Source organism: Xenopus laevis, chromosome 7S, assembly GCF_017654675.1.
Source record: "Xenopus laevis strain J_2021 chromosome 7S, Xenopus_laevis_v10.1, whole genome shotgun sequence".
NCBI lineage: Eukaryota > Metazoa > Chordata > Amphibia > Anura > Pipidae > Xenopus > Xenopus laevis.
Genome location: NC_054384.1, coordinates 96,251,474 through 96,266,577, shown reverse-complemented (window position 1 = coordinate 96,266,577; position 15,104 = coordinate 96,251,474). Strand labels below are relative to the sequence as shown.

At 38.7% G+C, this 15,104-nt stretch overlaps 1 protein-coding gene across 4 annotated transcripts in view; it reads left to right on the top strand.

Moving 5' to 3' along the window:
* Window positions 1-15,104, top strand: part of LOC108697259 (SH3 and multiple ankyrin repeat domains protein 1) — a 247,651-nt gene that overhangs the window by 211,871 nt on the left and 20,676 nt on the right. For 2 of the 4 annotated variants that reach the window (XM_041571591.1, XM_041571589.1), the window contains exons 18-24: window positions 956-1,036; window positions 2,180-2,188; window positions 4,220-4,243; window positions 7,500-7,556; window positions 8,481-8,605; window positions 9,167-9,272; window positions 11,686-14,281. In XM_041571591.1, the coding sequence (XP_041427525.1) occupies window positions 956-1,036; window positions 2,180-2,188; window positions 4,220-4,243; window positions 7,500-7,556; window positions 8,481-8,605; window positions 9,167-9,272; window positions 11,686-14,281 (2,998 nt within the window). The remainder of the gene's footprint in view (window positions 1-955; window positions 1,037-2,179; window positions 2,189-4,219; window positions 4,244-7,499; window positions 7,557-8,480; window positions 8,606-9,166; window positions 9,273-11,685; window positions 14,282-15,104) is intronic. The other 2 variants (XM_041571592.1, XM_041571590.1) reach the window with 2 other exon arrangements.

Below are 15,104 nucleotides of genomic sequence, written 5' to 3'. Positions count from 1 at the left end.
TGAATGTAAACACATAGGGGCAAATTCACTAACCTACGGAGTTGCGCTAGTGCAGGCTTCGCCGCACTTCGCCAGGCGAAGTTTCGCCAGGGCGCCGCTAATTCACTAAAATCCGAAGTTGCACTCAGGAAGGCGAAAGGTAGCGAAGTTGCGCTAGTGTTAATTCATCAAGGAAAGCACAGTTACACTAGCGATACATAATTTGCAGCAAATACATTACACTACACAAGCCTGGGAAACCTTCATAGAATAAAATAGAGTTGTTATATTGCCCTACACATGTGGCCACTGTATAGTTTAGGTGCCATATGTTAGGAAATGTAGGGGGGAAGGAGGATAAAAAATGTACGATATTTTTCAGCCTATCACCCTTAAAAAAGGAAAAGACGCCAGCGTTTTTTGGGACTTAGAAAAAATTTCAACTTTTTTTAAAGAAATCCCTATCTACTCTAATGCACTTCGTCTGGTCTGAGGTGGCGAAGGCAAGTCTGGCGCAAGAGGTAACGTTCAGTAAAATCCGCATCTTAGTGAATTAGCGTAGTTACGTCCCATCGCCATAGCGCAACTTCGCCTGGCGTAAGGGTGCGAAGTAGCACTAAAGTAGGTCCACTTCGCTAGCGAATTTACGCCAGCACCCGTTAGTAAATCGGCTATGTAACGAAATGATGTCACGCTGGCGAATTTGCGCTAGCGTTAGCCGCTTCGCTCTTTAGTGAATTTGCCCCATAGAATTTACATTACCAGATTTGATTGCCAAGATCACATAGCTTTTTGTTTATAACAATGCCTGGTGGCCAATTTTGATATGTACCTATTCTGAACTTCCTATTCCAAGTTGTCTGCACTAAATAATTGCGAACAATTCATCATAATTTTATGTGCGCCCCAGTGAAACACTTGGTAGATCCTTTTGGACATACCAGGCTCATCAGACTCTTTATTTAAATCCTTACAGTGCCACAGCAGACAAAACGAGTTACACCACCTGCAATTTCACTTCGGTCAAAATCCATGACTTCGGAGCTAGAAGAAATGGGTAAGTTTTCCAAAGATATGAACAGTATGAGATTGACTGCTTATAAAATGCCATAGCATGAATGCTTACCTTAACAGTTATGTCTTCTACCGATTCCTATTTGCACGACCCATATTTACACCATGCATTCTATACATTAACATTGTTGTAAGGTTTTTGCCAGTTGTAGTAGCATACAGAATTGCTTTTGTCCCGTCCTCTTTAAACTAGTAGAACCTATCCCTATAAGGCAAAATTAATTCCTTTTATATGTAGACTGTAACTGCCATAAATGTTACCATAAACTGATGCAGATACAGATATTCTTTAATACTAAGCACAGTTCCGCAGGGAACATCAAGGGTATAGTGGCCCCAAGGTATAACTTAGTTATGTCAAGAAAAATGGACTTCCCACTCATATGCATAGATAGGGGGATCTTGACATGCCCTAAATTTTTATTTAGTAGAAAACTCAGTTCACTGTGGCACATTCAACTTATAGTTGGAGTCCTACTTAGGGTTATAGGCTAGGAACTGCTTGTCTTGGTATTAAGTACATGTAAAAAAAACTCTTCTTCTTTCAATGCTGATTTCTGTTCCATGGCTGTTGTGCACAGCAATTGCTAATACCGCTTTTTACAATGCAGTATATATATCTACTAGTACAATGACAGATTGGCTGTGCATGTCTCATTAGAATGGCCTACTGCTGCCATTTTGGCTTTGAATTTGCATTTAATTCCATTGCTCTAGACCAGGGCTAAACCATGGGGAACGTTGGAGAGAGCAAACAAGGACCGAGTTTGCTCAGGTCTGGTAACTCAGTAATATTAAATTCTTGATTTAAATATTTTGACAACCATAGACTAGGAATACTCGGTTTTGGTAGGTTTCTCTGGGCTATTAGACCTGAGGAATCTTTGCCTCTATCACCCACATTGATGTTATTAATTACTAAGTCATGCTTGGCCCAGTAACCAGCTCATAACGTCCATTATTGGCTTGCCAAAAAAGATATGATAGAGAGCTGATGTATTAATGACCAGCTACTTTCTTCTCCTTCTCTTTCCTTCCATACCCTTTATATATATAATTCCCACCTTCCAATGGTCATCTCCATGTATGCTTCCTTCATTGTCCTTTTTTAAATTGAATTATTAAGTCGAAAAAGGTAAATTTTCAACACTCACAAAAAGTACAAGATCATGGATATCTTTGCATTTGGCTTTGATGAGCCTTATCTAACGAATATAGTTACCAAAGAAAATATTGGAAATATTTCTTGACATTTTATTCATTTGGCCAAGTACATAGAGGACAAATTGATTCCTCGTATTAAATGGCTGTTGTAGATAAGGCAACATACTTTGCAAACTTCATAATTAATCTTGCTATTTGGGCCAAAAAGTTTAAGTATAATTGACATATATAGATTACACAATTGGTTCTTCAACTTTGAAATCACATAAACTGTATGTTGTGACACTGAATAGGCCAAGTTTTAAATCAGTTTAGACCCTAGAAATTAAATCCATGCAAAGAGAAGCAAGCTAACTAATTTGGATCTCTTGTGGCTTTTAAATAGGCCCTACTTATAGTGCAAACTAGTAGATGGCATATAAACAAAGGTCACTTATAGACTCTATACCAATATATACAGTATCAGCCATAGAACAGCTTTTCAAAATTTCAGTACAAATCAGTAACAGCCACAAGCACAGATGGTTCCATGTTCTACACAATCGCACATCCACAAGTACCAACTGTTGCTGCTTATAACAGTTCATACACTGAACAGTCAACCACCCAAGTGAACAGACCCTTCTACTGTATGTACATTGCATACTCTCTACACGTTATGCGTCATTCTGCAGAAAGTTCTACACTCTTCTTTATAACCTGTGCACTCACAGACTTGGAACAACTTTTTCCTATTGCCTTCAAACTCACACAGCCCTTTGTTGCACAGTCATACCTACTCTCCCTTATTATCTAAACATGTACAGTTTGCCTCTCTTTGCACAGTCACTGACTTTCCCCTATAACCTATACACTCATCCACTTTTATTATCGGAACAATCTCCCAGATTGTTTCTTGTTTCGTACTCAAATTACTCAATACCATTAGCCCCACAATAGTACAGACTCTTTTTTGCCTACACATTCACATTGCAACTGGCCCTGCTGCAAGTGCAGGAGTACTAAGGGGTTTTTCACTCGCTAACGCTCCTGCTCTTGTTGTATCTACAAACTCTATTTTTTTTGCTAATGTCCCATTAATCTGTCGGTGAAGACTTAAAATGGGTGCTGCTTAGTGTGGGTTACCCAGAGGCATAACAAAATTTAATGCAGACATGAAAGGCCCTGTGCTCTCATGGTAACTCAACTAATCCCATAAAAACAGGTAAATTTGACTCTTAACATTAAAATCTATTTAATTATACACAACAGTAATCTTGGTCAGGTCATTAAAGGTTAAGAAATACGATCCTAAAAATATACACAGCTATGGACACAAGCTCATGTCTGCACACTTACCCAACAATGATAATGAGTTATATGTTATTATTGAACAGCTTGACGTCTTTATAGGACTCAGACATGGATAAATCTATGTGTGCCTAACACACAAAAAAGATCCCTTTAAATCATCTCTGCAAGGACCTAAAATATGGCACAATTTATGGTCAAAAGTCCATATAAGACATAAATCTACATTTTCCAATTTCCCATAAAGTTTACAGCTGAACATAACTCACATGAACTGCCCGTCTCTGGAAATAAAAGATTACGACAGTCATTTGTGCAGCAGTATAGAATTCTACTACCCGTGCAGTGCAGCGTTTATCTCCTTTATACAGTTGGTTGTTATGCAAAATCCATACTTTATGTGCTGATTGCAAGACCCAATATGAACCCATTTTAGGTGATTAGGTAAATCTAGACGCCATACATTACCCTACCCAAATCATCAGACACATCCACCCCCACATTTCGATGGTAAAGTAGCTCTCAGCAGTGAGGATCCATTATTGAGGAAATGGAAACTGGCATGCAGAGGAGCCTCAAAATATCAAGTGTAAGTTAATGTTCACCATAATTTTGCTGCCGAGGGTGGGAGGGATGAATATGATTGCTCAAGGGGCTTGTGGAAAGAGTTTAACATGTGCTTAACTGACTAACTCTTTGCTGCTTTTCCTAGTTTCACCCTGGAAAAAGAAAAATGGTGAGTATATTTGATGTGGGTGGCCAAGATGATAAGACCACATGCATGTGTGCAACTTGGGTTTTGCGACATATGCTCGTACAGTGCTATCCAACTTCTGTAGTACCGAGGGCTGGTGTTTCTCTAGCCTACGTGGTAAAGGGCTGATAATGGAAGCCAGTGCTGACCACTACCTTTTTTAAACCACACTTATTCATTCATGGTATCACAAGAACTTTTAAGTTCCATATTCACATTAATTGTTGTAGCACACCAAAAAAACAAATGGTTGGTGCTCACTGCAGGGATAGCACTTATCACTCATATGTGAAAATTGTAAGTCATATGAAAACATACTCTTAAATCCATATGCCTCCTCCTCCTCCCTGTGAATAACGTTGGTATATTGATGTAGTATAATTTACTTATACATGTAATTTTTTCTCAAAATAAACAGGGGGGCCCTGGGGCATAATGATATAGCTCAGTTGAACTGTATTCACTATATATCCCAATGAGGGCAAGTTAATTTCAGCAGCTCATTTGGTAAATAACTCATTGAAAAGTTTTATACCCCTACTTTATTGACAAAAGGGTATCAACCCACCTGGATTCTCCTAGTGTCTCCTGGATTGACATACCAAGCTGCAGCTGAGCTGGAGCATGGCTGGAATGTAAAGGATATGATTGAGACGGGGCTATGTCTGTCTACAGCAGCCAGTCAGTAGAACAGTTGATAGCTATGGGTTGATACACATCAAAACACATAACAACCTTATTCATGGTTATTCAATCTGATTCATATTGAAATATTTTAGTTAATTAAGAGATTAGCTCTGATAGAGACACTTTGACAGTTATCATTGATATAGAAGTTATAAATAGTGATGGGCGAATTTGTCCCGTTTCACCTCGCCAAAAAATGTGTGAATTTCCAGCGAAATTCGAGAAACAGCAAAAAATTTGGGAAACGTGAATTTTGACGCCACATTAATTTTGATGCTGAATAATGTGGGCGTGCTCTGGTTTTGACGCGAGCGATTTTTCCAAAATTTTTTTGAACACCGGCGAATTTTCGTGGCAGTTTGGCAAATGTATTCGCCAGCAGCGATATTCAAAAATTCACCCATCACTAGTCATAAAGCATCAAATAACTGAGTTTATCTAACAACCAAAATAAATTGATACAGAAAATATGCTATTGTGCTACATTGTGTGTACAGTGCAATTGGTCCACTAATCGGTTGTGTAGTCATGAATACTTGATGCTTTAATAAATCCTACTCAATGTTTTATATAATTATATAGGCCGTCCACCCATCCAGAGTTTCCCTAGCTTCCCTACTGTGAACCCCTCAGTCTCTCCTCAATGACACAAGGTGGTCTCTTACATAAATGTAGTATGGGTTAAAATATAAAAGTAAAAAAAGTAACTTTATGTAGTAAAAAAACTGGATTCCTGGAAAGTGCAGACAGAGAGCTTTGATTGTACTACGTACTACACGGCTGTCCTCTATCACTTTCTCAGCCAGAAGATGCAGCATTAGGTCAACTGAGAGCTGAGTTTCATATTTATTTGGGTTGTATATAGTACTTCTTCTTCAGCCAAAATGGATTGTTTTGTTCCATGAATGTGGTGAATGTGAATGTGATGAAGCACAGTCTTCTGCTCATTCAATTGACTCTAGCCCTCACTTCCTATCTTATAATGGGAAAGAATATAGTTCAGTAGCATGTAATGTAGAATTGTGGACATATTGGATTCACAGTGGGGATAAGGTAAAACCAAATGACACCATGATTTATTCTAAGTTGTCTGAAACTTTGGAGACCTATAAAATGAAAAAAAGTTAGTAGAAATTAGTGGTAGAAGTTTTTAGTGGAAGTCTCAGACATCAAACTCCTGGAAAATTATTCTGGATGACCATGCCCAGGACAGTTCACACCCAGGAACACCCCATCCATGCCTCCTTCTCATATTTCCTTCCTGGGGTACCAGTAGGGCACTTGTAAGTCACTGGTTTTAGATTATCAGGTTAATGTTTATCTTGAATATCAATTGCCATGAAAAATGATAGAACATGAAAAGAATATTCATTTTGTATAAATATTGTTTGGAATGAAATGATGGCACAATGAAGTTATTAGCAGTGTTATTAATATAACTGAGAAACAGTTAATGCTTTTGAATAATTGGGTTCCAAGAGATTCTGTGTCATACAATGGACTCTGCCAGTACTCACTCCCACAGCAGCTGGGAATGTTTCATGTTAAGTCCATATGGTCCCTTTTAGTTTTTTGTTTGCAATGTTTAAGCAATTTTGTTTGGCTTTTTACCCGGAATGATAGACTTATGCAACAGGATGCCCTGCTTGCATTTCAGATATGTTTCAGTCTACTGGTCAGTCTTACACATTAGAATATGAATACAATTCCAAGGTCCTCATTTAAAAAAATACAATATAACAGAAGTGGGACAAAATACAATAAACAACCATAATAAACAACAAAATGAATGGTGAATGAGAAAGGATGAGTTTCCTTGAGCATATGGCAAAGAAGGTTGTTATATGACACGAGGTCACCCATTCCGATTAGAAGAAAAGAGGTTCCGCCTAAATATTCGGAAGGGGTTTTTTACAGTGAGAGCTGTGAAGATGTGGAATTCTCTCCCTGAATCAGTGGTACAGACTGATACATTAGATAGCTTTAAGAAGGGGTTGGATGGTGTTTAGCAAGTGAGGGAATACAGGGTTATGGGAAATGGCTCAAGTTGATCCAGGGACTAGTCCGATTGCCATTTTGGAGTCAGGAAGGAATTTTTCCCCCTCTGAGGCAAATTGGAGAGGCTTCAGATGGGTTTTTTTTGCCTTCCTCTGGATCAACTGGCAGATAGGTAGTTTAAAAAAAAAAAAAGTTGAACTCGATGGACATGTGTCTTTTTTCAACCTTACTTACTATGTTACTATGTTACTATGTATTTAGTTCTAAAGTTCTAGAGTCATAGCCTGAACTTTCATAGGCAGTGCAAAAAAATCTTCAGAGCGTACCGGCGCACCCCGATCCCCATTCTCTCGCCCACTTCCCATCCCTCCTCTGCCACTGTCCTGACCACATCCCGCCTCCACCCTGCCCACTCCTGCCCGAGTGGGAAACCAAACTTTACAATAAGTGACCTAAACTATATATATGCTCCTGGAGTGGGTTGCATTATAAGTTATACAGATGCACCAATTTCTGCCCAACGTGATTATTATTGTCACGTTATTTCTTTCAGATTATGAACCAGTCCAGAATACAGAGAAGAAAAGAACGGTGTACCAAATGGCACTAAGTAAGACAAGAGCACAACATAATTTCACTTTACAGGCTGTTCGATTGTTTTAGCATTAACATTTGAGTGGTCTCACATGGGGGCAGATTTACTAAAAGCGACATTTAGCTAATGCTAGCGACATTTTGCCAATTTACTAACAGGTGTAGATGAACATTCGCTAGCGAACGGGACCGTCGCTAGCGTTCATTCACACTCTATCACCAGATGAAAGGTTGTTACTCCGCAAATTCAGTAAAGTGCGAATTTTACAGAACTTTACCTCTTTCTCCAGAGTTGACTTCACCACCTCAGACCAGGCAAACTGCTAAAATGAAGCTACATCTTCCTCAATCTTCTGTCACTTACGTCATATGCCGTCCGCCGGAAATGCATTAAAGTTGTAAAAATGCTGACAACATTTCGATTTTTTAAGCGGGATTGCCTGCAAAAGTCCTAACTATTAAACTTTTTGTGGTTAACATTTTTTCCCAGACATTTGAGGGACATGGAACATTTGTTTTAGGGTTCAAGTGTAGGGCATTAGAGAATCTCTTTTGTTTTTATTCAGGTTCCTTGGACATTTGTAATAATAAGTGGCCACTTCAAGCATTTGCACCAAAATCTCTAATAAAGATGCCCATACAACTTTAATGTACCCGCCTTATTCAAGCTTACCTAGGTTTAATAGGACTAACGAAGTTTCACTAGGCAGAATCGATCGCTAGCGTAATTTCACTTTGAAATGCTCACACTGCTGAAGTAATGCTAGCAAAAAGTCACCAGCGTTCGGCACCCAGGACGCAACTTCACATTTTAGTGAGTTAGTCTAGTGGTAATGAATTTTTGCCTGGCAAAGTGGTGCGAAGTATGCAAATCGGTTGCTGGCGACAATTTGCCCTTTAGTGAATCTGCCCTATAGTCAACTCATTTCTTCATTCACAGATAAACTGGATGAAATCTTGGCTGCTGCCCAGCAGACAATCAGTGTCAATGAGAGCTCTAATCCAGGGACTTTGGCTTCAATGGGTGTGTCCAGGGCTGCTGGAAAGGGATTTTCCCCCTCAGAGGTATGTCATTTGGGAGGAAGCTGTTGGTATTTTCCAATGTTATCCAGTGGAATCTGAACTGGCTGAGATATCCTGATTTTAGTGTAGTAAATCCATGCCCAAAATGGCAGAACTATATGGTGATCTCGTCAATTGCTCTCCGGCAATTCCAGTCCTTCAGACCTTGATCTATTCCATCCATCCCAAGTTTTAATGTTTAAAATTTGGACTTCCCCATTGATGACTACAAACAGTCCTCCAGTTGTTAGTATTAACTATCAATGCCCATGTTCTAGTTTAGCTCTCTTCTTAAGGACTCTGAGATTGATTGGTCCTTTCTTAAAATGAATCATATACAGATGCTTGTTGATCACAGAGGTTGACTATCTAGGAGGATTTACTGTACCTCTATATTGAGTTGTATGACTGACATGCTTAGCAGAAAAAGAACACATCTAGTTTTTATCCCCTAAATTGGCATGAAATTGTTTAACCTTCGTTATATTGTATACAAAAAGAATTAAAATTGTAACTGTTTGCTATCTATGTGCTTTTTAACTACTGACCTATTTTTGGTTTTAGCCAAATTTTGGGCAACATAGAGTACCAAGCGCCCAGTCTATGTACGAGAGATCTTTCCTTGCCTCTAACCCCTCACAGGCCATGATGCTACGACAAAAATCCATTGGTAAGAACACCTGGGGTGAAAGTGTTGGTGTGTCTGGATGGGGTTTTACTTCTTTGATCATGTGTTATACTTTTTGCAACTTTTTATTTATTTTGGAATGTGTATTTGAAAAAAAAGGTCTTTTGTCCAGATTTGTGCCAGATAAATTAGCAGCAACTCATTTTAAATATTATATAAAGCCATGGCAACCATTAGCTAAAAGAGAGTTTTAGGGCCATGGTTTTGTTCCAGAGACACATCTGGAATTATCTCCAAGAAAAAACTATTGCAAATGTGCTGGCAGATTAGAAAGAATTATTTGGCTGATAAACAAATTCTTAAACTTTTAACAAAGTTCTTTGTTTGAAAGCCAAATTCTTAGATTTTTTAAATTTTAAGAAAATATTTTTTTTACAAAGACAACAGTATTTTTTTAAGAGGCAATTTCTATTTCCCAGACTTAACTGAAGACAAGCTCTAGCTCCAAAATCCAGTATACTGTGGTGATGGGGATTTCTTTGCCTGTTGCGGTTTAGTAAGGGTAGGCTATACATTAAAGGGGGAGGAAATGTTTGGAGATGTTGGTAATGTTTATCTTTTTTTAACCCATATTAACTCCAGCAATTAACTGTATCCAGTAATTTTTCTAAATAAGTCTAAATGTACTGTTTTTATAATAAATCTGATTGTATGCAGTAAAATTCTCCCTTCATTTACTTGCTCTGACTGCTGTGGATAGTCTCTAACTGCTCTGCAGGGAAACGATCATACTTTCAAACAGCAGTGGGGAGCCCTCTCCCACCTTTCTTCCCAGAACTCGAACAGCTTTGTTTGTTTTCCTGTAAATGTAGAGCAACTGTATGGAGATTTGTATCTACAGACCCAGTGCAGTCTGCATATTCTGATTATTAATCTGTCTTGCTGTATCAGCTTCTGGCAGACTTATGCTGTTTTGATAATTTACCTCCCAACTGAAGTCCAGACCACACAGAGCATGTGCTTGGTCTTGGTCTTACAAAGATGTTTAACAAAGTTACAAGATGATGACCCCCTGCGCCCAACGTTTAAAAAAAGAAATCATTTCTTTAATTAAACTTCTGGTGCAGTAAGGTTATGCTTATGTTTAGTATACAAAATACAACATTTCTGGCATTATTTTAGTTTAGACTTTAGTTCCCCTTTAATAAGGAGATAACTGTATTTTCTGAGAGTTTTCTTGTGAATATTTCCATTGTAAGCAGTCCTTAAAATATATATGAACATTAAGCATGTAGATAAACTTTAAGAACAAGAACAACTTATTTGTTGATGTTATTACAAATTCTAATATACATATATTAATGTATTAATTGTATCTTCAGCTTACTAATGTTCTGGTTTAAAATGATCATTTGTGGTATGAGTTGACCATAGCTGTATAAATGGAATTTCTGATAAGTGACGGGCAAATTTCTTCAGTTTCTCCCGTGAAATTCGCAAAATGGCAAAAAATTCAAGGAAAAATTGTGAAATCGGAAAGTTTCATTAAAAAATTGTAAATTACGGACATTTTCACAAAAACTTTTGAAAATCTGACATTTTCACCAAAAAATCGTGAAAATCTGACATTTTCAGATGTCTTGAAAATCGGAAATTGACGCCCGCCGCGTCATGCGCCGATTTTGACCCAAGTGACTTTTTTGGACGCACAACAAAAAAATTTTCGCCAGCGAATCTTTGCGGGAGATTCACAAATGTATTTGCCGGCGGCGAAACATTGAAATTCGCCTCGAATGCTTACCAGCCGAATTAATTCACCCATCACTATTTCTGACCAATGTTGACCATACTTTTCAACCATCTGGGCATTTGGATTCATTCAGATCTATATCCCAGATGAGGTACCAGGACTTTTCTTTTGGTCTTCATTATTTATTATTATTTTGTTTTATTATTATTAGCTTTCCTATTTCCAGCCTGGGGTCACTGAACCTGGCATACATAAAACACAGATAGCTATAGCTCAGTTTTATTGTTATTCTTATTTATTCTATACTTTATTGTTATGCTTAATGCTTAATGTATTAATATGATCAAACAACCTAAAAATAATGGTTGGTTTTCAAAGCCTGAGAGTTTCAGATGTGCAATAAATGTAAAAATGTAAGAAAGTCAATCTAAGCAATTGACATTGTCTTAGAATACTTCTGACTGCATCATATTAAAAGATAATGTAAGGTGAGCCACATGTTTCTAGTGCAGAAAAGGAATAGATGCTTTGATAGATGGTGCCATATATGATTAATTTGTAAAAATTGCAACTAAACTGCCAACCATATTTGTGAACCAAAGCAAAGTGAACCTATGGTTTAAATGACTCCCAAATTGTTTGTTTGTAATAAAACAAAAATGATTGAAATTTGCCAATGAACTGACAGCAATATGTTTTGTATAGGAGCCGTCGAAGACGATAAGCCATTCTTGTCTACACCATCGATGAAGCTCAACCGCAGTCTCTCTGTTCCTAGTTCTGAAGACATTCCTCCGCCTCCTACAACTTCTGCCCCTGAACCCCCATATAATACTGCCCCCTCACCTTCACCAAGAGTTAGTCCAGTGATCAAATCAAACTTTAATCAGAGCGGAGATGTAAGAGATGTAAAGATGTACTCCCCATCTATGCGCCACGATACAAGTCTGTTTGACCAGCAAATGATGGAGGCTTCACAGAGAAGTGAGAAAATGCAGCTTTACCACCAAGACTCTGACCAAGGAAATGAAGAACAGATTCGCATGGGCATGGCCACACCAGCAAATATGAGAAGCTGGAGGTCACAGGCACAAGAAATCCGTTACTTTAATCTTCCTGCCAGAGCAGCCAGTACGGCAATGTATGTACCACCAAAAGCAATGCGGCAGAAACTAGTAAAACAGGTTAAAGTGGAAAATGAACAATTAGAACAGCAACAACAACAGTTGCAACAGCAACTGAAACAGCAGCAATACCAGTCACGTCACCAGCAGCAGCAGCAGGCCACAAAGTCTCATGAAAAAAGCTCTATTCCTATTCCCACCATTATTATTAAAGCTCCCTCAACTAGTAGTAGTGGGCGGAGCAGTCAAGGTAGTAGCATGGAGGCAGAAAACCAACCAGATCCTGTCCCCATTCCAACTCTACCCCCAAGTGATAATATAGATTTTACTAGTCGCTTTGGAGCAGCAATTGTTGGTGCAGCACGGCGGGATCGTGAATGGTTTAATGAGGCCCGACGAAAGTCAGCACTCTTTCTTTCCACAGATGAAGATACAGAACCCACGCCTGCTCCACGACTAAAGCATTCCAAATCTATTGATGAGGGTATGTTTTCTAGTGAACCATATATGCACTTAAACACCTCAGCAAATTATGGACTTCCTGTAAACAGAGACATTAATAGCGGATACGCCTATCAGCCCAAAACAGGCAAGTCATATGGTTCTAGCACAACCAGCGCTTTTAGCACAGTATGTTCTCCTTTTATACCCCAGCTGCAGTCTAGTTCTAGTCCACTAACAATGTCAAATGTGAATCCAGCGGGGGGAGTAGTAACCCCGCTAATCCATCCCTTAACAGGAAAAATTCTAGATCCTAATTCTCCACTTGGTCTTGCTTTGGCAGCAAGAGAAAGAGCTTTAAAAGAGTCTCAACAGCATTGTAGAAATGAAATAGAAGTGAGAAAATCTCGTCCATGCTCACCTAGGTTTGTGGAGCAGCAAAAGTCACCAATTGGTTCTCCCAGCAGCCCCACACATCGGCTTTGGGATTCAGGATCTGTTCGAAAAAAGGAGATTGATTACAAGTCTTGCATGATGACTCCTGGAGGGGAGAGAAAGTCACATGAGAACTCTGGACACCGATCCCCTGCTCTTTTGTTACTGCAAGGTGTTGAACAAGGTAAAGCTTGGGAGAAAAGGGCTGAAGGTCAAGAAAAGATAGAGCTTCATGTGCGTTTCATGGAGAACTCCACTCACAAAGATGAAGAAGAACACAGTAAGATAGCCATGGTCAAAGAAGTAAAAAATGAAAGACCTCCATCAAACCCCACAGTTAACCACCCTGCAGTATCCAGCATAAACTGTGTGACAAATGAATCCAGTTCCAAAGAGAATGGCCTTCCCTTGTTAGTTTTGCCGCCACCAACTCCATCTATTGATGTTGATGATGATTTTCTGTTTACAGAACCTCTCCCACCACCCATAGAATTTTCAAACAGCTTTGACAAACCTGACTCCCCTCTAGGAGCATCTAGTGGAGTAAACACACTCCCACCACCTCTGCCTCCTCTCCCTCCTGACTTGGGCAATACCACTGCATTAGACTCTACAACTTCAAGCCTCACTTCTTATGATAGCGAAGTAGCGAACTTAACCCAGGGGACACCAGAACTCAAAGAACCTCATGTTAATTTTTCATCTGTTGTTTCATCCATTCAAATACCAGCTTCAGACACCATAGAAACTGTGACTGACTCTGGCATTGAAGAGATTGACAGTCGAAGTAGCAGTGACCACCATCTTGAAACTATTAGTAGCGTATCTACATTATCAAGCATGTCAGGTCTGTCAACAGAAGGAACTGAACTTTTGGACACATACATAACTTATCTGGATGGGCAAGCATTTGGTTCTGAAAAAGCTGTCCTTCAAAACAAGATCAGGTCTCGGACATTCCCAAGCAGAACCCCTGGGCTACTCAGGGATCCCATAACTGCCACAAGTACCACCATATCAATTGCCCCCTGCACAGAGAATGTCTTTACTCTTACTCCCTCACAGGGGGCATCACTTATTGCCCCTTCAGAATCCACCAAGGACACCCAACGTAAATCCCCCACTCTTCCATGGGAGGACTTCTCTCAGGAGAAAACATCTCCTGTCTCAGTTGGTAAGCCTACCATGATCACAGAATTAAGCTCAAAACTCCATCATATGAGTGGTGTTTCATGGTCCAGGTCTTCGGAATCTGCTGTGGCTTTTACACCAGAGCGACCCTCTTCCTTGCAAAGGCACAGGTACTTCCATGTAATTTCATAAAACCCCTGTATCCTTATCTTAATGAGATATGGCTCAAATAATGAAATGTGTATTGTGGATCAATATTCCTTTGCATTCCTCAATGCAAGCTAATGATGCACAGCCCAATACCAAGCCTATTGTTGTTGACATGGAACTTGTTGGCTAATGTAGTATTTAGCACTTTGAGTGAAATTAAGTTAAAATCTTTAAAAGAAACCAGGTTTTCCATTGTGTGTATTTAATATAGGGTTTGAACCATTCAGCAGTGGTAAATTTTATGGTTTGCCCAATTGTATGTAAAAATTACAAGACATATTTAGAATAATGACTATTTTTACACCCTACTGTGTATGTATATATATATATATATATATATATATATATATATATATATGTGTGTGTGTGTGTTATTTCACACAGGGCCTAAAAATGGATGTTTACAGTTAGCCTTTCAAACGTAATAACTGTCCAATGAAGAATACTTCATTACAATATTTTTATGATTTTTATTACTTTATTTTCCATTTAAAAACTGTATATATCGTGAATATAAGGGAAACAATTATGTGGACTGTAAACGTGTTCAGAAGATCTCACTGAGCGATTTTACTTTAATTTATTTAAGGGTTTAAATTTCATTTACGAAGAAAATCATCTGGTTAGCCTGATGTCGCAAGAAGATACCATATGAATAATAAAAAAGTGGATATGGAGCAACAAATGACACGAGAATACCAATGTGTCATATGGCACCAGGTTGAGTCAAGTATGCCATAAAACAGCTCTATCACATGTAACATTTATAGACAGAATAGACTG